We start from the raw sequence: 27,068 nt of genomic DNA on the forward strand, positions 1-27,068 counted from the left end.
GGTTGTGGCATAGGCCAGTGGCTACAGTTCCAATTAGACTCCTAGCCTGGGAACCTCTATATGCCACAGGTGCAGCACTAAAAAGACAAAAAAAAAAAGTTTGTAAGAGTGGAAATCCTTGTATTGTTCCTGATCCTAGAGGCAATGCTCTTACATTTTCACCATTAAGTATGATGTTAGCTTTGTGTTTTTCATACGTGGTCTTTATTATGTTGAGATATGTTCCCTATATGCCCACTTTCTGAAGAGGTTTTTAACCATAAATGAATATTGAATTTTATCTGCAACTATTGAGATGATCATATGAGATGATCATATGGTTTTCATTTTTCCATTTGTTAATGTAGTATATCACAAGCTGATTGATGTGCAAATACTAAAAAATATCCTTGCATTCCTATAATAAACCTCACTTGATCATGATGTATGATCCTTTTTATATATTGTTGGATTTGGTTTGCCAGTACTTTGCTGAGGATCTTTACATCTATGTTCATCAGTGTTGTTGGCCTGTAATTTTCTTTTTCTGTGATATCTTTGGCTTGGTATCAGGGTAATGGTGGCCTCATAGAATAAGTTGGAAAGTTTTCCTTCCTCTGAAGTTTTTTGAAATAGTTTCAGAAGAATAAATGTTAACTCTTCTCTAAATGTTTGGTAGAATTTGCCTGCAAAGCCATCTGGTCCTGGAATTTTGTTTGTTAGGAGTTTTTAATCACAGATTTAATTTCAGTGCTTGTAATTTGTCTGTTCATATTTTCTATTTCTTCCTGGTTCAGTCTTGGGAGAATGTACGTTTCTGAGTATTTGTCCATTTCTTCCAGGTTGTCCATTTTATTGGCTTGTAGTTGCTTGTAGTAGTCTCTCTCTCTCTTTTTTTTTTTTTTTTTTTAATCTTTATAGGACTGCACCCATGGCATATGGAGGTTCCCAGGCTAGGGGTCCAATCAGAGCTACAACTGCCGGCCTACGCCAAAGGCACAGCAATGCCAGATCTGAGCCACATCTGCAACCTACAGCACAGCTCATGGCAACGCCAGATCCTTAACCCACTAAGCGAGGCCAGGAATCGAACCCGCAACCTTATGGTTCCTAGTCGGATTCTTTTCTGATGTGCCAGGACAGGAACTCCAAAGAGGTCTTTTCTTTTTTTTTCTATCATTTTTTAGGGCCACACCCGCAACATATGGAGGTTCCTAGGCTAGGGGTAGAATCGGAGCTGTAGCCGACAGACTACACACAACCCCAGCAACGCAGGATGCAAGCCACATCTGTGACCTACATCACAGCTCACGGCAATGCTGGATCATTAACTCACTGAGTGAGGCCAGGGATTGAACCTGCATCCTCATGGATACTAGTTGGGTTCGTTAATCACTGAGCCACGACAGGAACTCCTCTAGTAGTCTCTTATAGTCCTTTGTATTTCTGTGGTGTTGGCTGTAACTTCTTTTTCATTTCTAATTTTATTGATTTGTGCCCATTATCTTTTCTCGATAATTCTGGCTAAAAGTTTATCAATTTTGTTTATCTTTTCAAAGAACTATTTTTTAGTTTCATTGATCTTTTCTACTGTTTTCTTCATCTATATTTCATTTATTTCTGTTCTGATCTTTATGATTTCATTCCTTCTAATAATTGGGGGTTTTGTTTTTTTCTTTTTTTTCTAATGCGTAAGGTTGGGTTGTGAGATTTTTCTTATTTCTTGAGGTAAGCTTGTATCTCTGTGGACTTCCTTCTTAGAACTGTTTTTGCTGCCTCCCATGTTTTGGATTGTCATGTTTTCATTTTCATTTTTCTCTATTTTTTTATTTCCTCTTTGATTTCTTCAGTGATCCATTGGTTGTTTAGTTGCATATTGTTTAGCCTCCACGTGTTTGTGATTTTTGCAGATTTTTTTCTTTGTAGTTAATTTCTTTTTTTTTTTTTTTGGTCTTTTGTTGTTGTTGTTGTTGTTGCTATTTCTTGGGCCGCTCCCGCGGCATATGGAGGTTCCCAGGCTAGGGGTCGAATCGGAGCTGTAGCCACCGGCCTATGCCAGAGCCACAGCAACCCGGGATCCGAGCCGTGTCTGCAACCTACACCACAGCTCACGGCAACGCTGGATCCCCAACCCACTGAGCAAGGGCAGGGACCGAACCCGCAACCTCATGGTTCCTAGTCGGATTCGTTAACCACTGCGCCATGACGGGAACTCCTAATTTCTAATCTTATAGTGTTGTGGTCAGAAGGGATGGTTTATTATGATTTCAGTTTTCTTAAATTTACTGAGGCTTGCTTTATGGACCACCTTGTGATCTCTTCTGGAGAATGTTTTGTGTGCATTTGAAGAGAATGTGTATTCTACTGCTTTCTGATGGAATGTGCTATAGATATCAATTAAGTCCATCTAGTCTAATATGTCATTTAAGGCCTGTATTTCCTTACTGATTTTCTGTCTGGATGATCTCTCCATTGATGTGAGTGGCTGTTAGATTCCCCCACTATTATTTTGTTACTGTCAGTTTCTCCTTTTATATCTCTTAATTTTCTGTTTCAAGTGTGACCTTTTCTTTTCTGCCTAGAGAAATTCCTTTAGCATTTGTTGTAAAGGTGGTTTATTGGTGCTGGATTTTTTTTTTTTTTTTTCTTTTTGCAACTGCACTTTCAGCATAAGGGCTAGGGGTCGAATCAGAGCCACAGCTGCCAGCCTATGCCACGGCCACAGTGATGCAGGATCGAGGCCACATTTACTACCTACCCTGCAGCTTGTGGCAATGCCACTGAGCAAGGCCAGGGATTGAACCTGCATACTCATAGATACTGGTAAGGTTCTTAACCTGCTACGCCACAGCTGGAACTCTGCTGCTGAATTCTTTGAGCTTTTGCCTATGTAGCTTTTGATTTCTCTGTCAAATATGAATGAGAGCCTTGCTGGGTAGAGTGTTCTTTGTTGTATGTTTTTCCTTTTCATCACTTTAAATATATCATGCCACTCTCTTTCAGTCTGCAGAGTTTCTGCTGAAAAATCAGCTGGTAACCTCATGGGAATTACCTTGTGTGTTATGTGTTTCTTTTCCATTATTGCTTTTAATATTTTCTCTTGACCTTTAATTTTTGTCAGCTTGATTACTATGTGTCTCGACATGTTCCTCCTTGGCTTAATCCTGTATGGAACTCTGTACTTCCTGGAATTGGGTGACTGTTTCCTTTCACTTGTTATGGAAGTTTTCAACTAGTATCTCTTCAAATGTTTTCTCAGACAGTTTCTCTCTCTCTTCTCGTTTTGGGACCCCTGTAATGAGTTTCTCTTGATCTTCTACTTCTGGGACCTCCATAATATTGGTGCATTTGAAGTTGACCCAGAAGCCTCTTAAATCATCCTCATTTCTTTTCTCTTTTTCTTTCTTCCTCAGCAGTGATTTCCACCACTCTGTCTTCCAGCTCATTATCGACTTTTCTGCCTCATTTATTCTGCTATTGATTCCTTCTAATGTATTTTTCATTTCAGTTATTTTACTCTTCCACTCTGGTTGTACTTTATATTTTCTAACTCTTTGTTTAAAAGTTCTTATAACCTCTTGCTCTGTGCATCCATTCTTTACCAAGTTCTTGGCTCATCTTTATGATCATTATCTGAACTCTTTCTCAGGTAGATTGCATGTCTCTACTTTGCTTAGTTGTTCTGGAGATTATTTCTTCATCCGGAACATATTCCTTTGTCATCTCATTTTGTTTATATTCTATTTGTATTTTTATGTATGTAGTAGGCTAATTACATTCCTCGACCTTGGAGAAGTGGACCTCTGTAGGGGATGTCCTGTGTGTCCCAGCAGTATTCTCCTCTCTTGTTGCCCAAGGGCCTAGGACCAGCTCATCCCAGGGTAGGTTCTGACCTGTATTTGTGGACTCAGTTATGCAGTCTGCAGAATTATAGTTTTTTTACTTCTGTATCTCCCTCTGGTGGGTGAGGCTGGTCTAGAGGCCAGTGCAGGCCTCCTGGTGGGCAGGGCCAGTGCCTGTCCACGAGTGGATGGAGATGTTCTTGGTCCTCTGGTGGCCAGGTCCATGTCAAAGGGCATGTCTAATGGTAGCTGTGGGCTCAGCAAGTTTTTAGGCAGCCTCTCTGCTGATGGATGGGGCTTTATTCCTGCCCTGTTGGTTGTTTGGCCTGAGGCATCCCAGCACTGGAGCCTATAGGCTATTTGGTGGGGCTGGGTCTTGGTACTAATTATCCAAGTAGCTTGTGTCTAGCAAGAGTTCATTAGATAAACACTCCCTGAGATTTTTTCCACCTGCTGTTACAACCCCAGAGAGCACCCCAGCTGCCCCACCCTCTTTAGATACCTTCTAGGAACAGCAAGCAGGTCTGCAACAGGCTCCTAAGAAGTCACTGCTTTTGCCCTGGGTCCCATTGTACATGAGAAGTCATGTGCACTCTCCCAGAGTGGAGTCTTCCCCACTACTGTGGAGCTCCTGCAGTCAAGCCCTGTGGACCATCAAAGCCAAATGGTCTGGGGGTTCCTCCTCCCAATGCCAAACTTCCAGACTGGGGAGCCTGACATGGGGCTCAGAACTCTCATTCTGGTGGGAGAGCTTCTGCGATATAACTATTCTACAGTTTATCGGTCGCCCACCCTGGAGTGTAGGATTTGATTATATCATAAGTGCAACTCTCCTACCATCTAGTGATTTCTTCTTTGTCTTTGGATGTATAATATCTTTTTTTTTTTTTTTTGGTAGGTTGTAGTCTTTTTTTTATCAATGGTTGTTCAGCTAATAGTTGTGATTTTGGTGTTCTTGTGAGAGGAATTGAGCTCAAGGTCCTTCTGCTCTGCCATCTTGTGCGTAGTAGAAATGGTCTTTAAAGAATTGTAGATGCTTTTACCTCACATTACAATCCTGTTATCCTTTCAAGAGCTTTGTAAATATTAGGACTCATAGTCACCCTGCTCAGAAGGTACCAGCTCACTCCAGGGGAAGTTCTTAGCCTGGGATGGCCTTTCAGAGTTATCCCGTAATTGAGATAATATATGTAAAGTGCTTGGAATAATACTTAAGGCATAAGTGCTCAACAAGTGTTTACTGTTATTACAAATGAATTGCTTGACGCTGCTTCTAAAAAAAAAATCACATAATCAAATTAATAAGTGCCAATGCATGCCCAGATATTCAAAACAAAACACAAATCAACATCCTCCTTTTTCACAGCTTTACCTAGATATTGCCCACTTAAGGGAGATGCCTGTAGAGTCTGAGAACCTCTGATATCCTCATGTCAACTATTTGTCTTCCTCATCAAAATTAAATGGAATTAATAAGGAACTGACTAATGTCTATTGTTCTTAAAGCTGTAACAGCAAGGATTTCACGTGACCTCTTCCCAGAAGACAGACTAGAAGAAACAGGCATAACGAAGTTCTCATTGTGACTCAGCAGTAATGAGCCTGGCTACTAGTATCCATGAGGATGTGGATTTGATCCCTGATCTTGCTCAGTGGGTTAAGGATCTGGCATTTCTGTGAGCTGTGGTGTAGGCCACAGATGCAACTTGGATCCCAAGTTGCTATGACTGTGGTGTAGGAACTTCCATATGTCACGGGTATGGTCCTAAAAAGAAAAGAAAAGAAACAGGTCTAAGATATGAATAGACATCTCACAAAGAAGAAAACGTAAATGGCTAAGACCTATATTAAAAGGTACACATCCTCACTATGATGGAGAAAAAGAAAGCCCTGTGGAACACATTAGGGAGATCTCCTAATCCAGCTGCTGTAGATTTTCAGATTTATTTTATTTTTGGTTTTTTAGAAAGAGTAGGTAGTGAAGGACAATTCATAAGAAATAAAGCCACATCTATTTTAAAGCATGAAGTATGAGCAGGGGTTGGGAGAAGAAAAACAAAAATGTACAAAGGGCTAGAAGACTGAAATATCCAGTAAAATATTCAAAGACGGCAACAGGAAGAGCTAAACCTACAGATGTAGAACAGAAAGAGATGAAAGATAAATTGAAAAGCAGAGAAACCGAATGCCAGAATGCCAGTGGGGTGACTATAGCAAGAGTTCACAGGAGAGCTAACTAAGGCAGTGGCAACGGGAAAAGAAAAGGTAGGGTGTCTTTGTAACTTCTGTGTATTCAAGGTTCAATAAATAATGCATGACAATAGGATTTGGCGACTGATTGCTTCTGTAGGGTAAAGAAGAAAGAGAAGATTGACTCTGAGGTTTATAATTTGAGGGGTTAGATTGAAGTTGATTATATAATTTAAAATTGGAAATAGGGTCATTGAGATTTTGTGGTTAAATTAGTACATTTAATTTTGGCCATAACTTGGTTAAGAAATCTGCCTGCCATCTCTTTGGTGTTGCCTAGAAGAGTGGAAATATATGTGGAGCTCAAATATCATAATGTTAAAGGACAATTCTAGAAGAATCCTCTCCATCACACAACCATGTAGCAATTTTTTCTTTTCATGGAAGGCAAATGGAATTAATAATGTTAACTATTTCTACTGCTCTTAAGTAAGCGATTGTCACTATGTGATTGCTTGGCCTTTCCAAAAAGATAGGCTGGCTGCTTCTCTTTCATTAAGAGATTACACAATATCGGCAAATCTCGTACTTAAAGCTATTTTACTTAGAAATCATGCTTGTTTATCTTTGTATATTTATGCCTAAATAAATAACTTGTGGGAAAATATGTCCCTTTGAATATTGAATAAAGCCAAACAAAATTAAAAAAAAAAAGGTACACATCCTCATAGTAATCAGGGAAATGCAAATTAGAACGACAGTGAAATAACATTACATACCCTAGAAATTGGCCAAAACTAAGAAATCTAATAATATGAGATATTGGACAGAATATTTTAATAGGCATGTAAATGGTATAATCACTTTGTGAAACATTGAGGGGTTATCTTGTAACATCAAGTACTCACATACTCCATGGACCATCCATTCCATCTCAGTGAAGTTCTTTCACATGGGCCTCAGGACAATGTCAGAGCAAGATAAACCTGCAAGCAACTTTCTCCACCGACAGGAGAGTGGCATAAATAGTGATATGTGGTACATTCACACGGAATAATATAAAATACACACAAACGAAATAACAAAGAATCTTAGAAACAATGTTGAAGGGAAAACAACATATCTCTAACAAATAAGTTTGTGTAGTACAACAGTATTTTACATATATTAATCCATTTAATTCTCCTGACATCTCTTTAAGGAAGGTGCTCTTGCTCTCATTTGACAGATGAAGAAGCGGAGGCACAGAGAGTTTAAATAACTTGCTGGTAAGTGAAGATTCCAGGATGTAGCTAGCATTTATTGCATCTTTACACAAGTACCACACACTTGCCTAGATTATTTGTCTTATAAAAATGCTCCACATAAAATTCCTGATAAATCTTCCTTGCAAAATCGACACAATTAGTGGAGAGTCCAGTTTACCATAAGCCTTGGCATTCTTCTATCATCCCTATCACCAAAGTATAAACTCACTAGATAGTTTGATCTTCCCTTAAACGGTCTTCTGAACTGTTTTCTAGATTGCACTTTTGGAAACATTGTGACTCATTCTCAATGCCCTGAAGCCCTGAGGCCCTGGAACTTCCTCTTCAGTTGACATTTTTCAGAATGCCAGTAACCAAGAGATCTGAAAATGAAGGAATTCTTTTCCCAGAAAGTATTCACACACACCGCCACCACCTTAACTCCCCAGAAATTTCCTCCGTCTTTTTCTTAACAGCCCTAAGACCCAAAGGAAAGAATTTGAGCAGCTATTGGAAAGATCATTTCTTCCTGCATCACAATCTTTAGAATAATGCTTACAAACTTGTGAGTGAGTACTGTACAGCGAGGAGGGGAAGAGAGCTAGGAATCCAAAACCTGTGTTTAGTTCCAAGTTCTACTGCTTAACTCTGCACCATTGGGTGAATTCATTAACTTCTCTGGGATACATTCCTTTAGTTATGCACTTCATTCAGTCAGACTTGACAAGCATTTCTGAAATATCTCCAAGGTGCCATGCACCTTCACTGGAGGATGGTACTTTAGCTGGACCTTCAGGTTTTGTCCCAAGACCTTTCCTGAAGATGTAGACATGTATTAATGGTATGATTACAGGCCAGTGCAAAGTAAATTGATTTTGGAAGAGGTTATTTCCAAATGTTCTGAAGTTTGGAGGGGTAATTAAGCATAGAATAAACAAGAAGGTAGGAACAGAGGATACGATGTGCTGAGGTTTGGACTTCCCCTGAATGAGAACAAAGGTGTGACCTGATTGGGCAGAAGGAAGTGGTCAAAGGTACTTTTGATACTTGCACAAAGGGCGAGTATGCCTGATGTTTAGTTTCTGAAACTTCCTTTGGTTTCTGACCTCTGTACCTTTATCTGCTTATATTGGTAAAAATGGTATAGGCAACCTAAGAAGAAGATGAATTTCAGTATCTCTTTCTGGTTTAAGAGATTCTTAACACCTTCCTCAGAAGGAAGTACTTCCTTTATTAGTCCTGTTTCATATACATCTAAAACTTTAAAAGGAATTAAGGAAAGGGAAATCAAACAAAAGCTAAAAATATTTCTCACACTAGTTCAGGGTGTCCCTAGTGGCTTGTAGCATGGGAATGTATCTAAATCATTTTCAACAGTCTGGTGAGGCATTTGGTTCCCCCCCACTCATCCGTGTCTTTTGATGCAAACTCATTAAGTTAAGAATTGAGAAGGAATGAACACTGCTTGAGATCTTTATCTTTAGGGGCTAGGAGACGCAATGCCCAAGAAAATTAGAGGGTAAGGTGTCTCTCACGGAAGTTAGGAGGTAGGTCAAGGGAGAAATGTTAAAAAGAGGAAGTCACTATTCAGTGAACAGCTAGGATTAAGAATAGAGAAACTAGCAGGCAGAGCCAAGACTTGTCTCATAACTATAACAGAAGCAGTTTTCATGAACTGATGAGAGAATGGTGGATGACTACAGGGAACAAAGAGGGAATTTCCAAGGCAGCGATAAAAACTTGAGCACTGGACTTTATTAGTCTTGGATATTTCATCATCCTTTCAATCAAGTAAACACTCTAGCATGCAGTAGAATGAATCCTCGGGAAAGAAAACCACACTTAATGCATAAATTCCTTTATTGAAAATATTGGGCTAGCACTGCATTACATATATTCAATAGCCGTAAATGAAGGGCCACACATTTCTGATTGGACAATACTGTTTTAAATAGAGAATGCAGCATCTGGATATGCTCTCACAAGTATAATATCATGGACTAAACTAAGTAAGAGTGAACTATATGCAAAATGACCATTTTGTTAATAGTATATGGTTGCAAATGGCATAAATGGTAAATGTGATCATGAGACATTCCTGATATCTCACACCAGCACATTATTTAACAAGCAGATTAAGGTTAAACTGCTAATAAGTTGTTAATCAAGAGTTCTAAATATGAGAACTTGGGTGAAAGTACACCCAGACTACAGATTTAAAATTTTACAGCATTTAAACTTGCATGGATTGTAAGTAGAGTAAAATAATTGTTGATCTGACAGGAGGCCACTTGGCAATTTGTTCTGTTTTATAAACACTCTAAGAGAATAAGCAAAAGGGGATATCCTGCCAACTTAAGGCCAACATTCTAAGGACTTTTTTTTTTTTTTAATGCAGGTATATAATATACTATTTTCATTAATTTTTCCTTTCAAAGATCACTAGGGTTGTAACTTTTTTTTGCTTTTTAGGGCTGCACCTGAGGCATATGGACGTTTCCAGGCTAGGGGTCGAATTGGAGCTACAGCTGCCAGTCTACGCCACAGGCACAGCAACTTGGGATCTGAGCCATGTCTGCAGTCTACACCCTGGCTCATGGCAATGCTGGATCCCTGACTCACTAAGTGAGGTCAGAGATCAAACCCACATCCTTACAGATACTAGTTGGATTCGTTTCTGCTGAGCCATGACGGGAACTCCCTGGGGATGTAATTTATGACAGATCACTTTCTCAGCTTTGGCTATTACTTGAAAATTTTTTCCATTAGCAGTCTTTGGCTTTCATAAAGTGACAATATTGTTTAAAATTTTAACAAGGCTTTATTATTAACTTTAATAAGAGTGTTTTATGATGTGAAAGTGAGTTGTATTAAAAAACAGGTTTTTTTTTCCTTTTTATTCCAAATTTGGTATGAATGCACTTCTTTGCATTGCTTTTTCTCAAATAAAATAGCCTAGAAACCAAGGTAATAGGGCTAATTTGACATTTTTCATTTGATATAAAGTATACAGAAATTAAAATACTTAGTATTATTTAAAACAATGGCCTACTTGTTAATATACAAACTTGGGGAAAATTATGCAAAAAAATCCAATGAAAGTACAGTTTTTTTGTTAGGAACACACATGATTTTATGAGAAGCAAAACATTTTTTTTTCAAAAGCAGGGTTTGTTCTAAGTCTAGGGTCATAAAGGTATACATTCCTGTATTATTAACTTATGACTATGAGAAATGGCTTCTTTACACAATAATGTTCAGAGTAAATAACTAAAATGTACCTTTTTAATGACTAAATGGAAAGCTAGCCTACAATATTCAAATCAATAGACATTGGTGATGAGTTTTAAAAAATTTAGAATTATGTGTGTTTGTATATATATGTGTGTGTGTATATACGGACATCAAGCAGCACATACATACACATATCACCCTAAACAATCAGGGCAAAAAAAATTAATATAAAACTATATAAATCAAATGGGTTTGTTGCCAAACATAGCACAAAATGTATACATTTCTTTAAGAGTTGACACATTAAAAGAAATAAACTGCCAACACATTTCAGACAGTATACTAAAAATAATAAATAAAAGTTTTAAAAAATCATATATTCCCTTTAAGTGCTGTGCACTTTCAATTTTTCTAAATGAGACTAACTTTTCCATGGCAAACAATAGTATGCTGTACATTTTGGTAATGAAAATTATGTTGATAACTGTACAAGGCATGTATATATTTCCACAGTATCTTCTTTTTCACAGTTACCAAAAATAAAAATTGCATTCAACTCATACCTCTATAAATATTTGGATTCCTCACTGTATGGATTTGAAGGAAGTGCGAGTATAAAGTCTTTTGACAATCTGGACTTCAGATTTCTTTCTCTTCATCGTCTGCCTTCCACATGTACCTTTCAGAATCTCTCTGCAGTGTGATCACGCTCTGAGATGACGGCAGAAAGAAAGCACTATGATGGGATGAGGCAGTCAGGCTGGGGCTTCATCTCCCAGCCAGCCTTAGGAGGGCTGATCAAACCCAGTCTTTTTAATGTTCTATTTTAAGGCAGTCTCAATTTCACTCGAATGTCCATACCTCCAGGTCTTGAACTATGAAGTCTTCCTTTTTGGATAGAATATCATTATTAAAAGTGCTGCAGGAGTTGCTTCGTCCATGGTATAAATCAGCATCTAGCCATAAACCAAATCGTCCCCTGAAAAAATTTAAAATAAGCAAAATGGTGAAATCATTTTAATCTTATGTGTACACTTTCTCTCCTCCTTTGCCCCATCTTCTTTCTTTTAAGCTATAGACAGACAAAACCAAGGGAACATTTCCTTTATTTCATTTAAATGACCCGTCTTTCCTAAAAACAGGTGGCAGTAATCCTGCATTTAGACAAATAATTTTGTCTTCAATTCTAGTGTCATGTGTTAGACCACATTGTCCTAACATAGTCTAAGCACATGGACTAGCTAAAATCAGTCAATCACCTGGGCCAAGTCAGGTGGTAATAACAACAACAAAAACCTTACCCTCCACCACCAAGTTCCAAAGAACTTAAGTCTCCATTGATAAAGTATGAGTTTTCTCCACTCCACTTAAAGACCTTAGGGTAGAAATATAAGACAGAGAACAGACATTTCAATCTGGAGAATTAGCAAAGAGGGAGTATCAGTTACCTATGTGGGAAAGGGCACTACCCATTGGCTGAGGAATGCCAGGATGTAATCTCCCAAGGGGTTAGGAGATACAAAAGATCCCTCGGGCACATGTTGGCTCCGACCTGCAACCCCTCCCTGGATCTCAGATCATGCAAAAGGGCAGTTTTCAAGGCCCAGGGAAGGCATCTAAGCAGCTTCTGTGGTGCAGTTATGAAGCACTGGCCGGGCTAGAGTGAGACCAGATACAGTTATAGGATGGGACAGCTGCTGCTCCAACAACAGCTCCCCACCTCCAACCCTAGACACACTTCTGACACCATGACACCAGGACGTTGGGTATTTCTTCCATCTAGGTACCTTGAAATTAGGACTGAATGTGTAGAGAAAAGTTTCGCCTGTGCCATAATAGTGATCACTGAACTTGAAGGGATGAGTTGCGTATGCTCCAAAAATCTGTCAGAAGAAAACAGAAACATTATCAATTTTCAAATATAAACCTCCCAAAGAAATGCTTGGGAAATATTTTAGCAAAATCCTGTTCTGAGGTCTCACATCTCTTCTAGCAAAGATTATTACTATATCAGAGTTCCTATATTTTTAAAAAAAAAAGACCACCAACAAACAAAACGTCCCCAGTTCTCATTAGAACCCAAGTGGCTTAGAGAATTTATCTGTCAAAGGCCAACAATTGCTCCAATTTTAAAAGATGTCTGAAGTCCTCTATAGAGGCAAGATTCCCTTTAGTGAATACAGATGACATATTGGGAACAATAAACAAGATGCATCTTGCACACAGAAATGAGTAGTTAAAAGGAAAAAGGCATGTCTCTGATGTGTTTTATAAGTGTAATTATGGCCAGACATTTCCCCAGAGAAAATAAATTTTTCTCTCTTGTGATTTGCAAAAATGAGTTTTCAATATGCTTATTAAAATGGTATCCTTACCATGACTGATCTAATATATCTTAGTTCAAAATGGCTTCTAAGAAAAAAGTAATGATTCCATAATACTGTAGGTTTTAAAAATGTGATTTAGATGTATCTGAATCAATGATTTTTCAATGTTTTCTTGATGGCGCTTGGAAGGAGCAGTGTTTTCAGAATACACATGCTCACTACTTGCACTTCCCATTCTCCTGCTCAGATCCTGACCAGTACTTGCAGGAGTGAGGACTGCAAGAGTGAGAGAGTATGTATATGTTTATGTATCATATATATATATATATATAACACACACACACATATATATATGCCTATGAAATGTCCTTAGGTGATTCTGACATACCTTATGCTCCAATCCCCCTTGAGAAACAATAATTTAAATGGAGTCTATCCGAAAAAATGTGTTAGAACTTTTCAAAATAACAAGTTGGATTATCACTGTGGAATCTCTTCATCAATCACACTCAGTTCCTAGTTCTTGAAATACTAAAAATTAGGTAGAGGAGAAGTCTAGAAACTCTAATACTGTGTTCTTCATACCAAAATCTCTCCCTAGAGCTGCTAAGAACAAAAGAAAACAAACATCCATCCATAAATATCCACTGCCCTTCTGCTGATATTTCAATAAAAGAAAATACAACTAAGTATTTTTTAAAAAGCATGTGCTAAAATATGACAAGGGCAATAGCCATACATGGAAGAAAGTTAGTACCTTTCTGATCAATGAGTAGAAAAAGCCATTGCTGCTCTCTCACTCTATACAGGATTCTAATTATACTCTTTCTTGGCTAATTTTTTTTTTTTACTTTTTAGGGCTGTACCCATGCATGTGGAGATTCCCAGACTAAGGGTCAAATCAGAGCTACAGCTGGAGGCCTATGCCAGGGATCAAACCCGCAACCTCGTGGTTCCTAGTCAGATTGTTTCCACTGTGCCATGATGGAAACTTTTTTTTTTTTTTGGAGGGGGGGGGGTCTTTTTACCTTTTTCTTGAGCTGCTCCCGTGGTATATGGATGTTCCCAGGCTAGGGGTCAGATCGGAGCTGTAGCCACTGGCCTACGCCACAGCCATAGCAACTCGGGATCCGAGCCACGTCTGCGACCTACACCACAGCTCACGGCAATGCCAGATCCTTAGCCCACTGAGCAAGGCCAAGGATTGAATCTGCAACCTCATGGTTCCTAGTCGGATTTCTTAACCACTGTGCCACAACGGGAACGCCTACTCCTTTTTTTTTTAAGCTAAAATTTTCTTAGCAATCATGGACATCTGTTTAAGGACTGGAGATTGGATGATACTAAGAAATTCCTGTTTATTTTTAATACTGTATATAGCATTGTGGTTTTGTAAGAAAATGTCTATTATTAATTAGAAAGAAATTGTATAATATGCATATAATGGTATTGTTTGATCTATACCATCTAGAAACTTAATATATTTGATAATAATTGAACAGAGGAATCTGGGGGGAATGAATAAAGTCAGCCAGAAGTGGTAAAAGGAAATTTAATGTTACAAAACCTAAAATGCATATTTGTTTTCCTTTTTCTCTCAGATTATTTAGTAGATAAAAACTATTTTAAAAACTAGATAAAAATTTATTGTTTGGTCTGTAATATATATCAATGCAAAATGTGTAAAAAAAATTACCACGAAATGTAGAAAAATGTAGTAGAGCGATATAGGAGTAACATTTCTACACCTCACTGGAATAAATTTATTAGTATAAATAAGACTCTATTACCTGATCATTGCTCTATTACTTTCCACAACGCCTTGGGGATTACTGATTCAATTAAATTTGAGCCCCTTTGCAGGGGTAGTTTCTTTGGCCAGTCTATGAAGTTTATCCTGACTCTGGGAAGTCTCTCCTTAGCTCTTTCTCTGGTTCTTTTGGTAAACCAGATGGTCTGAAGCTTAGTTTGCTGCCTTCATGGAGCCACCAGCATCCTCTTAATTGTTTCCCACCAAAATTTTCCTTATATTCTACAGAGCACTTTGGACTTCTCCATGTTCTTGTAAATAATGTCAGTTCCCTTACAGTCTGCCTCTTTCCTCTTTGGAGCTAGGGACTGCACGAGGTCAAATCCCTTTTATGAGCAGGATGCTGGGCAAAGGCAGGAGACCTTGTATTCTCAGCTGGCCATGCCTAAGGTAGAGCTTTGTCCTCTGAGTAGGGGCTGGTTAGAGAAAGAGAGTCCCTTACCTCTATACCGCTTGCCTGAAATCTAGCTGCAGAGATACAGCTCTTGGGCATGGCATAAGAAGTGCTGGGGACCTGCCCTTAGCAGAAGCATATCATAGCTGTTGCCTGGGAGCTGTGGGCTGAGGGAGCCTCACTTCGTCCTCATGTGCCCAAGTGAAGCTTCCGTCTGAATGGTGGTTGGGGAGGGAGCAGACTGTGCCTCAAGTGCCACAGAATCTCACTGTGATGACTGAGACTGATTAGATTTTCTTAAATAAATGGTTCTTCATTTGCTGTATGCCCTTAAGACAATTTCTAGAGACATAATTTAAGTGACTATTGTTTTTATACTCTCTACCAGTAATGGTTGTTTCACTGGGAATTGATTTTGTAGAGCCTCTTATGCCTGCCATTCTGCATATGTAATGCTTTTACATTAGAATTTTATATAATTCATTTCCAGATACATTTATAGGTGTTGTTCTTTTGGTTCATAAACACAGCAAAGCCACATACTTGCCTTGGGGGTAGATGGGGTGGGCAAAGTAAGAGCTTTCAAATAACACAAGTGCCTCCAGGGTACCAGATTCAGTAAGATTATACCTCTGGGCAGATGATTAACCTTCTGGACAGGTGTAGACCTCCTTTACAAATCTGATAGTAAGCTGGGTGAAACTGTGTCATCAAAACCTGCTCTATATGGCCAACACATTCCCCAACAAGTCTGTTATCTTTTGGTAAATTAGTAGGAGAACTAATCTATACTTACGGTGCAGGTGTGTATGAGGTAAAAAACCATCTAGCCCTATCTCATCTAAAACACTGTACCTAACTTTGCAAATATTTCACTAAGTCCCCAAGTAATTCCATGTTAAACCTTTGTTATTGTTATTGAAATTTTTAACTTGACTCTCCCTACTATTCAGCTTGGATTATGATTGAAGTATTCTCAAGCAATAAATAATAGTAGTAACAATGATAACAGCTAACCTCTTAATCTATAATTATACTGCAATAAAGTAACAGAAAAGAGCATGGCTGATAAAGTCAGTGCCTTTAGTACCCATCTCTTTGCTACTTTTCCCCAAGACAAATTATGACAGCAAAAATCTATTTCTCCTAAAATGATCCCAATGATATGGCTTCACAGCAGGCTCACCAGTACTTAATAGTGCCCCACACTTAACAGGCACTCATTATACATTTCCCAAATGAATGAATAAATGAATGGTTTTAAGTAAACCCTGCTTCAAATGTCAGAAAGAGAAAATAATGATCTCTACACCTTAAAAGTGTAAAGAAATTTCTTCTTGCTGTTATACAGACCAAATTGAAATGTATAAAGAGCAGACTTGAAAGATGCCTTCCTTTTGTGAAGCAGAAGTCAGCCTGGATGATATATGAAAGAAACTTGGTCAGATTCCACTCATACACCAAGCTGATTGAGGGAAGAATTATTAATGCAGAGTAGAGGGAGGGCCTCCAAGACCAACTGCAACACAGGGAAGAGTGCAATAAGCAATGGTCCAGATCATTTTCTCCTGTTTCATAACAACTAGGCCCTTCGGGTACAACACACCATGGCCTTGACTGGCTCTCCATCTCAGCAACTATACAGGCAAGGCTGGTCGGCATTACTTCAGCTACCAGGAAAAAGTTATGGTATGTTACTAGAACTTCTTTCTGCAACTACCTCCAAATCTAGACCTGATTTTTCTTCCAGCTTCTCCAGTTTTAGGTTGCAGAATATCATTATTGCTTCCTACTCTATGGTGAGCACAGGAGAGCACAGGAAAAAGATTCTTTAGAATGTAAATATATTTGGAGATATATTCCATTTCCTTTTTTAGAGATGCATTTTGAAATATGTAGGGGTCGAATGACATAATTAATTGGAGTTTACTTCAAAATACCAAAGAAAAGCCAACAAAGAATGAAGTGGGGAGTTCCCTTCATGGCTCAGCGATTAATGATCCCAACTAGGATCCATGAGGATGCGGGTTCAGTCCCTGGCCTCACTCAATGGGTTAAGGATCTGGTGTTGCCATGGGCTGTGGTGTAGGTTGCAGTCACAGTTCAGATCCCACGTTGCTGTGGCTGTGGTGAAGGCCAGCAGCTACAGCTCCAATTCGACCCCTAGCCTGGGAACTTCCATATACCACGAGTGCAGCCCTAAAAAGCAAAAAAAAAAAAAAAAAGTGGCAAAACCTGCTAACTATGGAATGTAGGTGATGGGGGTCTATTGTACTAGTTTTTCTAGTGTTGCGTAGGTTTGAAAAACTTCATTAAAAAAAAGTTCCTCTATAAGAGGAATAAGCCTCACCTGATTGTCCATATCTTTGATGACCAATAGGACAGGACTGTCTAATGATGCAGATTTCCGGTAGAGAGTTTTCAAGCTGGTTCCATGTTCTAATGTGCTATATGCGAGTCTCCATGGATACCCCTGTACCCTTGCTGGAAGGCGTCGAGCCAGCTGTGAATCCAAAGATGGAGATGTAAATATACAGTTTGCCTACAAATAACTCATGAACTAGTAGCACAGAACAGATACCTGTGGCTCAAACTCAAAATTCACACTTATTTCCAGATTGCTCCCCTTTACTCTAGCAGATACTTGCCACTCTAAACCAATAAGGGAAAACCATGGCTTGACACTGTTTATTTTGGCAGGGATGCTCCCCAGAGCATGAATTTCCTTTCATGAATGATCCTGCAGGGTCACTATGCCCCTATGCACTTGAAGATATAACACCTGCCTTGATAAAGAGCTATGAATTAGACACATGCTCTCTCTTTTAGACTTCAACCTGACTTTCACCAAGCAGTTCATATTTCTCCAGTTGTTACTTCTAAACCTTCATAGGCTCAGGGTTGCTACTGACAACAGCAGCTTCCCACAGAACTGAGAACAAGAAAATATGGGTGTTTTGTACTAGTAGTCAGTTGTAGTCCTCATTGCACTTGCATCTTTCACTTACATTAATATTTAACTTAAACTTGGCTTCCATAAACATCAATAATGCATATCTCTTCAAAAAATACATAGGAGGCTATGTAAAGGGTTGAAGTCTTCAGTCTGACAGAGTTCTAGTATCAGCAAAAACTCCCTCTCTGTAACTGCTTGGTCAAGTCACTCAGCTTTCCTGGGACTTTACAGATGCATTTGTAAGTTAAGGGATTTGAATGATGATTCTTTAAGGTCTCTGAAATTCAGGTTTCTAGTCTGACTGATGGGGGAAATACAAGAGGTCCCTTACTAAAGTTCAAATACAAGCACATTATAGTATTTCATAAAAGCTAAAATAACAGATTTTCAGAAAATATAAAGTAAACAAAATTACAGAAAAAGGAAAATCACTTTTAGTGGTAGGTGGTTTCATAAAGCAAGTAGTGTCCTTCCTATATGACTTTTACTGAGCCCAATAAATTAAAACCATCAGACCTCTGCAGTAATCATTAGGATAAATTTGGATCCTTTTAAAATACATTAGGACTATAGTAGGATACTTTAAAAATTGTTTTGAAGAAGTGGCTTTTTGTTTAGGTTTGGGGAATGGATGTAGCTGTCTGGCCAAGTCCTCACAGTCCCAAGAAGGTGGCAGGGATGCTGCCTTTCAGAAGCAAAGAAGCGGACACTGGCCATGGTTAGGCTGCTGGTGTTCTTCCTCTAAAACCTGGCTCAGCCTTCACCCCGAGTCCCCAGGGAGAACCCACCTGCTCGATGTGCATGTTCTCCAGAAGCGCGCTGTGGGGCTGCAGGATTGGCAGGGCTGCTTCGTCCTCATCTTCATAGTAGCTGCATGTGCTCTTCCTGCGCTTTGCCTCCTCAACAGTGATGATCTGAAATGGAGAAGACAGACCAAGGAAAATGATATTGTTGCTTTTCCTTCACCTGCTAAAAAGGACCTCAGGTACACAACTGTCTATAACAGATAGGGTTTTAGCAGGACATAAATTAAACCAGGACTTTGTGGGAAACTGCTAATTAAAATTTCAATTTCAGAGCAAATAGAGAATTTAACATAGTACAGATACAGCACTTAATGTAATATGTACAAATTAAGTCACAAGTTTTCCAGTTTTACTATTGCTCTGCTATCATGTCATCAGGTACAAATTAAGCATAACTCCACAAGCAAACTCCACAATTTATATCCTTGAAATGCCCTAAATTATTCTGCATTAGCCTGCATCTAAATTTGAATTGCTTAGGGACTAATCAGAGATCGTACTATGAGTAAGTCTTCTATAAATTGGGAAATTGGGAAGATAAGATAGTTTTTTAATCAAGACTCCTAATGTTTTCTCTCAAGGTTGTGCACATAGCAACCAACCCTGACAGAAATAGCAAATGGCAACATCTACAGAGAGCAACAATACAGAGAGAGCAAGCTTTAGTTTGAATTACAATTGAGTTACAATTCTTTACTAACAATTCAGAAACCATTAAAAGTCATCTTTCCTTCACAGCTGAGAACAGAAACATGATGTTGTATACAGCACTTATTATTTCATTGTAGATACACTTATAAACTACCAAAGTCAATTTCATGTTAAAAATCTTTTTTCTCCCTCTCTAAAAGTCTGGAGAAATCACTAAAATTGAAGGATATAGATAGAAGGTGACTAATTCACCAAAATTCCTGAGTACCAATATTAATGCGACTTTTGCACCATAGACAAAAACATTTACATAACATCTTGTGAAGGTTGTAAGATAATTACTACTCAGTTTCCAAAAAGCTGTCATTTGATCTTTACAGGTAAGGAAATTAGTCATTGAATTTTACCATCTTCTCAAGGAGCATTTACTTAAAAAAAAAAAAAAAAACCCTGTTAAAACAAAAAAAAAATCACAAATCCAGCATTTTAAATGTGTTAAATAAAGCACATGTTTTGGGGGAACTCTGCATTTAACACAGATATAAAAATGAAGCTGCAGAATGAAAAAAAATCAAGTATGGGTTTTTGACTCCAAAGAGAAGTGGCAAACCACCACATCTATCTCGGAAGTGAGTAAAATACCTGCTCTGGCTGCAATTTCAGCACAGTCCTTTCTCTTTAGAAAGCATTTCAAAACCTACTGAGTGGCAGAGCTCGGAGGATTCCTAGGCACCTGGTTCACTCTCGGACTCCAACATACCTTCACAAAAGGCTCTTGATCTGGTCTGGCACAATAGAGAATCTGAATGTCCAGGGGCAGTCTTCGGACTCTCATGGTGACGGCGTGGGAACTGCCTGCTTGCTGTCTAAAGAGGAACAGGTTTTTTCTCTATCTGCCTTCACAGTACTGTTACAGCCACGCTGAGCTACAACTGTTTATGCAGTATCTAGTTTCCTGCATGGTTGAGTTTCTTTTTCCCTTAGGAGAGGGTTCAGTATTTCTACAGGAACACACCCAAATTAGGATTTAGAGCAAACACACACTTCCTGTTAAGCAGAGCTACAAGGCTGTAAAACGACACTTTCACCTTTGAAAGGGTGGTTTCCTAATAGTACAACAAAACCTCGTGTTTTTTTTTCCCTTCTTCGTCTTACACTTTTCTTCTCAATTGTCCTGCAGCTGGCTGAGCTAGCTTTTCTAGCCCTGCCTTTTCAGAGTTTTTTTTTTTTTTTCCCCCTGCATCTTCTCTAGAAGCAAACCTCCATTTTAAAACTATATGTATGTTCCCTAACATCAGTTTAAATCTCAGAGGAAGGATGAAAAGAAGCTTTTACCAGAGGTAGGTTCATTACACTTAGAACAATGGTGTTTCACTTCAATACCATGTCATATATTTTGTTTGGGTTTTTTTTTTTTTTTGTCTTTTTTAATGTCACACATGCGGCATATGGAGGTGGAGGTTCCCAGGCTAGGGGTCAAATTGGAGCTATAGCTGTTGGCCTGCACCATTGCAACGCAGGATCCAAGCCGCATCTGCAACCTGCACAACAGCTCATGGCAACACTGGATCCTTAACCCACTGAGTGAGGCCAGAGATCGAACCTGTGTTCTCATGGATACTAGTCAGATTCATTTCCACTGAGCCACAATGGGAACTCCCCATGTCATGTTTGCTGGGTGTGAGAAGCTTTAAAGAATGGAAGAACATCTGGTTTATATGAGGCTGAGAAAAATGTTACTTTAGACTCAGTTTTTCAAAACAGTTGGCAAAGTAGTATTTACCTTTTTACCTTTTCAAATATTAATCTTGATGACTGCTAAGCATGATGCATATTCTACTGCCCAGATCTGATGTCAGGAGATCAGAAAGAAATATACATCACCATTGGAGCAATTTTCAGGGATCCTTCTATGAGTTTTCCAGATCCGAAACGGCCTCTCAGTCTCTGGTACCCCAAAGGGATCAAGTGCTACTAGGTAGGTCTCCCTGGGGGTCAGTTCTAAGGAGGCTCTGGCAGATACGTGGTAACCAATCTCAGGTCAGCCAGAACTTAATGCAGGAATCTGGGCACAATCTGGGACTGAATCACTTGGATTTTGTACTAATGAGACAGCAGTCTCTTCAGTACCTGACACTTAATGACAGCTAACATTTATTGAGTGCTTTCTATATGACAGCGGATACTTGGCCAGATATGAGGACACAAAATTATAGTATACCATTGGTCAGCTCTTCAAATTAGCAAAAGTTTTAAGAAAGGAATAACAGTAATAATACTTTCTGTTGGCAGAAGCACAGTGAGAAGAAGGGTGTTCCCCACATTTCTGGCAAGTTGTCATTATATAAAAAATTAGAGGAGCCTTAAAAAATTAATACCCTTATACTAAGTAATTTCACTTCTAGGAAATCAGGGGAATAGTCAGGTCATTTCATCCTTGTGAAAAACTTGAACAAACACAACGATTCTTAAAAGTGGGGAATTGTTAAATTGAGATTTAAAATATTACATAACCATTAAAGTGAGGCTTTGAAATCTTTAATGTGATCCATTTCTCACAAGACATCAGATGAGAAAAACTAGATAGCAACCTATACATAGAATGTGATCCCATTTTGCAAAAATAAAAAGCAAGACTCACTCTCTCAACCCATACCCCCTAGAAAACATCCTAAAATAGAAAAAAGGAGTCAAAGAAAATGTACAAAGGTGTTAAAGTGCGGTTAGATATTATTTTTAAATATTCTGCATTGTACTTTTCTGTAGTTTCCAAATTTCCTATAATAAGCAGGTGTTACTTTTACAATATTAGGAAATACAGCTTATATTTTAAGAGCTCAGGCATGGAGGATGGACTGGTAGTTGGGTGGTGGGAGGTGTCCTTGAGCATCTAAGCGAAGGTTGCAGACAGCTGACTAGGGCAGTGGTCCCCACCCCACATAAGATCAGAAACAACAAATTCTAACTAGAGATGAATGACTAGATATGATGATGAAAGAGAAGAATCTGGGATGATATCTAGCTTTCTGGCTTGGGGTGCCACTAATTAAGATGGGAATACATGAGGAGAAACAAGTTTGGGGAAAGATGATGAGATATTTTGGACATGCTGAGGACTGGACATGTGTTTGGAGACTGAAGGTTCCTCCTCCCACCCACAGAGTAGGAGCAAGGCTATTATAGTGGCTTGACCTTAAGGTAATGCTAGAGAGCAGAGTTTGCTCCTGCATGGGAAGGAGCTTGGCTGGCATGCTTCTCACTGTACTTTTGTACTCTCTCCTCCATGTGGCAAAAAATAGGGATAACAGTCCAGTCATGTTTCCAGTTTTCTTTCCATTGTCCCAAGTGTTACCAAGAGCACTAGGAGCTTAGAACAGGCCAACCTATTTCTTCCTCCTTCTCCATCGCTTTTTCTTGTTCTCTTCTACCACACATCTAGAGACACCTTCTGAAGGAATTTGCCCTCTCTTTCATTCTCCTCAGCAGCAGTCTGCGTGGCTCACTCAAGCCCACTCTGCTCTAAATCTGGAAGGAGACCTTTCTCTCTCTGCATGCCTCTTTAGCTCCTTTTCCTCTGATGCTGGTAGGCATGGCCTCTAGTCCGACTGGAATTGTCAAGAGCTGAGATTCGAGGTTGGAATTAGTGGAAAGATACAGAATAGGCCTTAAAGAAGGCTGCTTCAGCTCAAGCTATTCAGGCCTAGTCAGGAAAGGATTGAATCCCCAGTGCAATTTTAAACCTTCTCTCTGGAACTCCATATTGGGGCAAAAGACCACAGCCTCCATAAGAAAATATACCTTTCCTAACTTTGCTTCCTCTGTGCACATATCTCATGGGGGGAGGAGGGAGCTCTTGGGCAGGGATGGTTAGATGAGGAGGACAGGACTTTGTGTTCCCTGGTGTCTTGGCCAGAATACCAGTGTCACAACCCTCTGCCTGGTGAGACCCAGCAATAACTGTGGGGAATCTACGTGCTCTGGAGGAGCAGCATGGAAGAAGGAGATGTGTGCTGGAAGCAGATGTGTGAGTCAGCAGCATAAACCTCAAAGGTTAATGAGCTCATTCAAGGAAGATGTAATAAATAAGAAGAAAAGACGGCCAAAGATAAAGTCCTAGAGAACACCATGAGAAAAGGAACAAATAAAGTATTCTCAGACTGGCCAGAGACAGAAGGAAACACAGAAAAGAAAAAAGGGGGGGGGTACCTGATATGAAAAGCCGAGGGAGGGGGAGCCTAATGGTTTTAAATTTTGGTTTGTTTTAGTTTTTTTTATGCTTCACTCAAAACATATGGAAGTTCCCAGGCTAGGGGTCGAATCGGAGCTGTAGCTGCTGGCCTACACCACACCTTAACCCACTGATCAAGGCCAAGGGATCGAACCTGTGTCCTCATGGATACTAGTTGAATTCATTTCCACTGAGCCACAACAGGAACTCCTAAATATTTTTAATCAATGGTTTCAAACCAGAAGCTTAGGAACTATGAGAAGAAAAAACATATAAACATGTAAACTGGTGGGCATCAGACTGCAGAGCTGTGGGCAATGGGCCGTGGGAAGATAGGAGGAGTAACCTCGACTGAAAGCATCACAGAAGTGACAGATGAGCTACAACTTAAGGATGACAGGAGTCTGCCACAGAAAGCTGTGGGTGCATGCATACGTTTGGGCTGGGAAGGAGTGAATAATGAAGGGACAAGCGAGGAAAGCACACATATGAAAGGACCTGGCATTCCAGAAGGAATTAGACTCAAAGGGCAGGGCTCATCCCCTCAATCATCCCAACCTGACAGAGTTCCAGCCTTGGAAGATCTGACTGCCCACGTAAGGAGTCTAAAACCAGACTGGGCAGTTTTATCGCTCAACATTGATCACTGCGAGAACCTCCTAATAGGTCTTCAAGCCTCAGGAGCTATCCAGTTCCAATCTACTGAACATTTGCCAGCAAGAGTGACCTCTCCAAAATGAGTATCTGTGTTTACTTTTCCAGGCTCAAAATAGCTCAATGCCTTCCTGCTGCCCTTAGGAAAATAACTAAACTCCTACAAACGGTTCATAGGTCCTTTATGATCTGCCATTTCATTATCTCCAGCTTTCTTTCTTGCCACTTCCTCGGCTTTGCACTCTGTGATCCAGCTACACTGAACTTCCATTCATTTATTAAATATCCTGCACTCTTGGTTTCTTCCCTGGGGCATTCCTGTGCACAGACTTTTCTCTCTGGCCAGAACATGTCCCACCTTGACCCCAACTGCTTGTCCTTCCACTTTTTCTGATCTGAGCTCAGAGTACTCCTGGGTGGCTTCTCCTGATCCCTCAGCACCATTCAGCTGCCTGGGTGCATGCTCTCATAGCACAGAGCACTTCGCCTACAATGACAATTATCTTATTATGTCGTACTGTCTTATCTATACTTCTTGATGCTACAGTTGACTTATTTCATCCATTGTGCCCCTAACATAAGAAGGGCTTGGTAAAGGCTCAAAAAAATTATGAGCAGTTTTTCAGGCCAAATTAAGAAGCTTGACTTTCATACTGTACGTAATGGGGACTCAGCACAGTTTCCAAAAAGGGAAGTGAAATTACTAGGTGGTAGGGGTGGTGATGGAATCTTTGTGACACATGCAACTAGCTTCAAACAGAGGAATAAGGTTTTTATTCTTCCCAGGTAATTTCAAAGGTGTACAGGAAATCTAACTTCTTGCCAGCCAAGAAGTTCTTGAAATTTGGACACAATAACATTTGTTTGTGCACTGTACTTTAAGGACCACGACAGTCTGGCCCTCTCTTGAGTCTTACCTCCCAACTTTTAGTGGTTGGCTCACTGAAGAAGTTGTCAATCATATTCAGTTCTTCTTTTTCTACCACCACAAAGCCTTGCTCTTTGGCATCTTTCCCATAGACATCAGGAGACCACTGAACAAAGAACGTGTACAAGTGATCCACCCTGAAAAACATGTTCATCACAGGAGTTAACATGAAATCTACTTTCCTGGCAGGCACTAGTAGGAACCTGAACATGTACAACTATCTTTTTCCTGCTTGGCAACCCACTGTGCTAATTGGGAAATCTCCCATGTTGAAGATAATCTCCATGAGTGCATTCAAAACTTGGAAAGGAAGTCAATCAATGAAGGCAGAAGCCCATAGACCCTGAGAAAAAAGTCTTTCAATCTGAGGGAAAAGATCAAGACATGGGACGTAGAGCTTTAAAAAACAAACAAACAAACAAAAAACAATGCTGAAATATTTATACCAAATTCTTTTTCCTCATCGAGTTTTCATTTATTGGACACCTGTATTCATGGAGAAAAAATTCAACCTGAAGCTTTAGATGGGAACAAAGATAAGCAATATTCCAATGAGTCTTTACATAGATTGAAGCATTATTATATCATAATTTTAATAATATCTTTAATAACTAGAAAGAATGAGGGATAATAGCTATTATTTTAACATTAGAAAGAGACTTAATTTTATTGATATAGGAATGTAGTTTTCTTCCAATCTCTGTTCTTTTATACATATTTAACATCTGAGGGTTCTAAAGCATCTTTCTCTCCAGGCTTAATCAATAGAGAAGTGGCTACTTCCTGAGCACACAGTGGGGGCTCTCATTCCTAGCACCTAAAGTACCTCCCTCCCCCCGCCCCCATGTAGGAAGAGTTACAAGACCTCTGGCCTTAGATTCCACACCTGCAACCATCACAGTGGGGGAGTGGAAGACAAATAGGATCAAATGATTCTTTAAAGTCTTTCCTAATTAAAAAGTGGTCATTTCAATTTGAGGCTACTGTTTAGGACAATGCTAAGTTATTGCCATGTTTTTAAAAGTTCTAACTGTAAAAACATTGTAACACTATTGCTCTATAGAAATTCTGTGCCCCCCTGACATTGCATATGTTGAAATCTAACCCCCAATGTGTTGGTATTTGGAGGTAGGACCTTAGGGAGGTGCTCAGGTTATGAGGCAGAGCCCTCACCAGACATCAAATCTGCCAGCACCTTAATACCTTGACCTTGGACTTCCCGACCTCTAGAACTGTAAAGAATAAATCTCTTTTTTTTTTATGAGCCACCCAGTCTATGGCATACTGTCATTGTAGCCTGAACAAACTAAGACAAATATTAACAGGATGAAAAAGAAAAAGATATGTCACCGTATTTCTAATATTCCAATGGATCAAACAAACTGTTTTTAGGCTCCTTGTTCTTCTCTGTTCTTGTCCACATGCACACAACTTTTTTTCATTGTTATCAGGGCTAAGACATAATTTTTGGTTTTATGTAACATTAAATAATGCATATTTACTATGTCACTAGTCTTTATACTGACTTTTAATGGCTACGTTTCATTAAAGCAATAAATTACAATTACCCAAATTCCTATGTCCTGAGGGAGATCAGTTTGTTTCCATTTCTTTGAATGTACAAACAACATTACAATGAATATCCTCATGATCTATGCCTTTTGCCATCTTCTGAATTATTTCCTTAAGATGAGTTCCCAGAAAAGGGATTATCAGGCCAAAAGGCATGATGTTATAGCTTGTGACTCACCCTGCCAAGCTGCTCTTGAAAGGCTGACTAGTTTACTCTGACATGAACACTGAAGTTTGCATCCAATTCTTA

The 27,068-nt window shown here is 39.3% G+C and overlaps 1 protein-coding gene across 14 annotated transcripts in view; it reads right to left on the reverse strand.

Moving 5' to 3' along the window:
* Positions 1-10,059: 10,059 nt before the first annotated feature.
* NCOA7 (nuclear receptor coactivator 7) overlaps positions 10,060-27,068 on the reverse strand; it is a 151,814-nt gene continuing 134,805 nt past the window's right edge. For 9 of the 14 annotated variants that reach the window (XM_047759289.1, XM_047759223.1, XM_047759297.1 and 6 more), the window contains 6 exons: positions 25,236-25,383; positions 18,768-18,893; positions 17,374-17,526; positions 12,280-12,375; positions 11,794-11,867; positions 10,060-11,471 (listed from right to left, as the gene is read on the reverse strand). In XM_047759289.1, coding sequence (XP_047615245.1) covers positions 11,336-11,471; positions 11,794-11,867; positions 12,280-12,375; positions 17,374-17,526; positions 18,768-18,893; positions 25,236-25,383 — 733 coding nt within the window. In that variant the 3' untranslated portion in view covers positions 10,060-11,335. The other 5 variants (XM_047759337.1, XM_047759325.1, XM_047759315.1 and 2 more) reach the window with 5 other exon arrangements.

This window comes from Phacochoerus africanus, chromosome 2 (assembly GCF_016906955.1).
Source record: "Phacochoerus africanus isolate WHEZ1 chromosome 2, ROS_Pafr_v1, whole genome shotgun sequence".
NCBI lineage: Eukaryota > Metazoa > Chordata > Mammalia > Artiodactyla > Suidae > Phacochoerus > Phacochoerus africanus.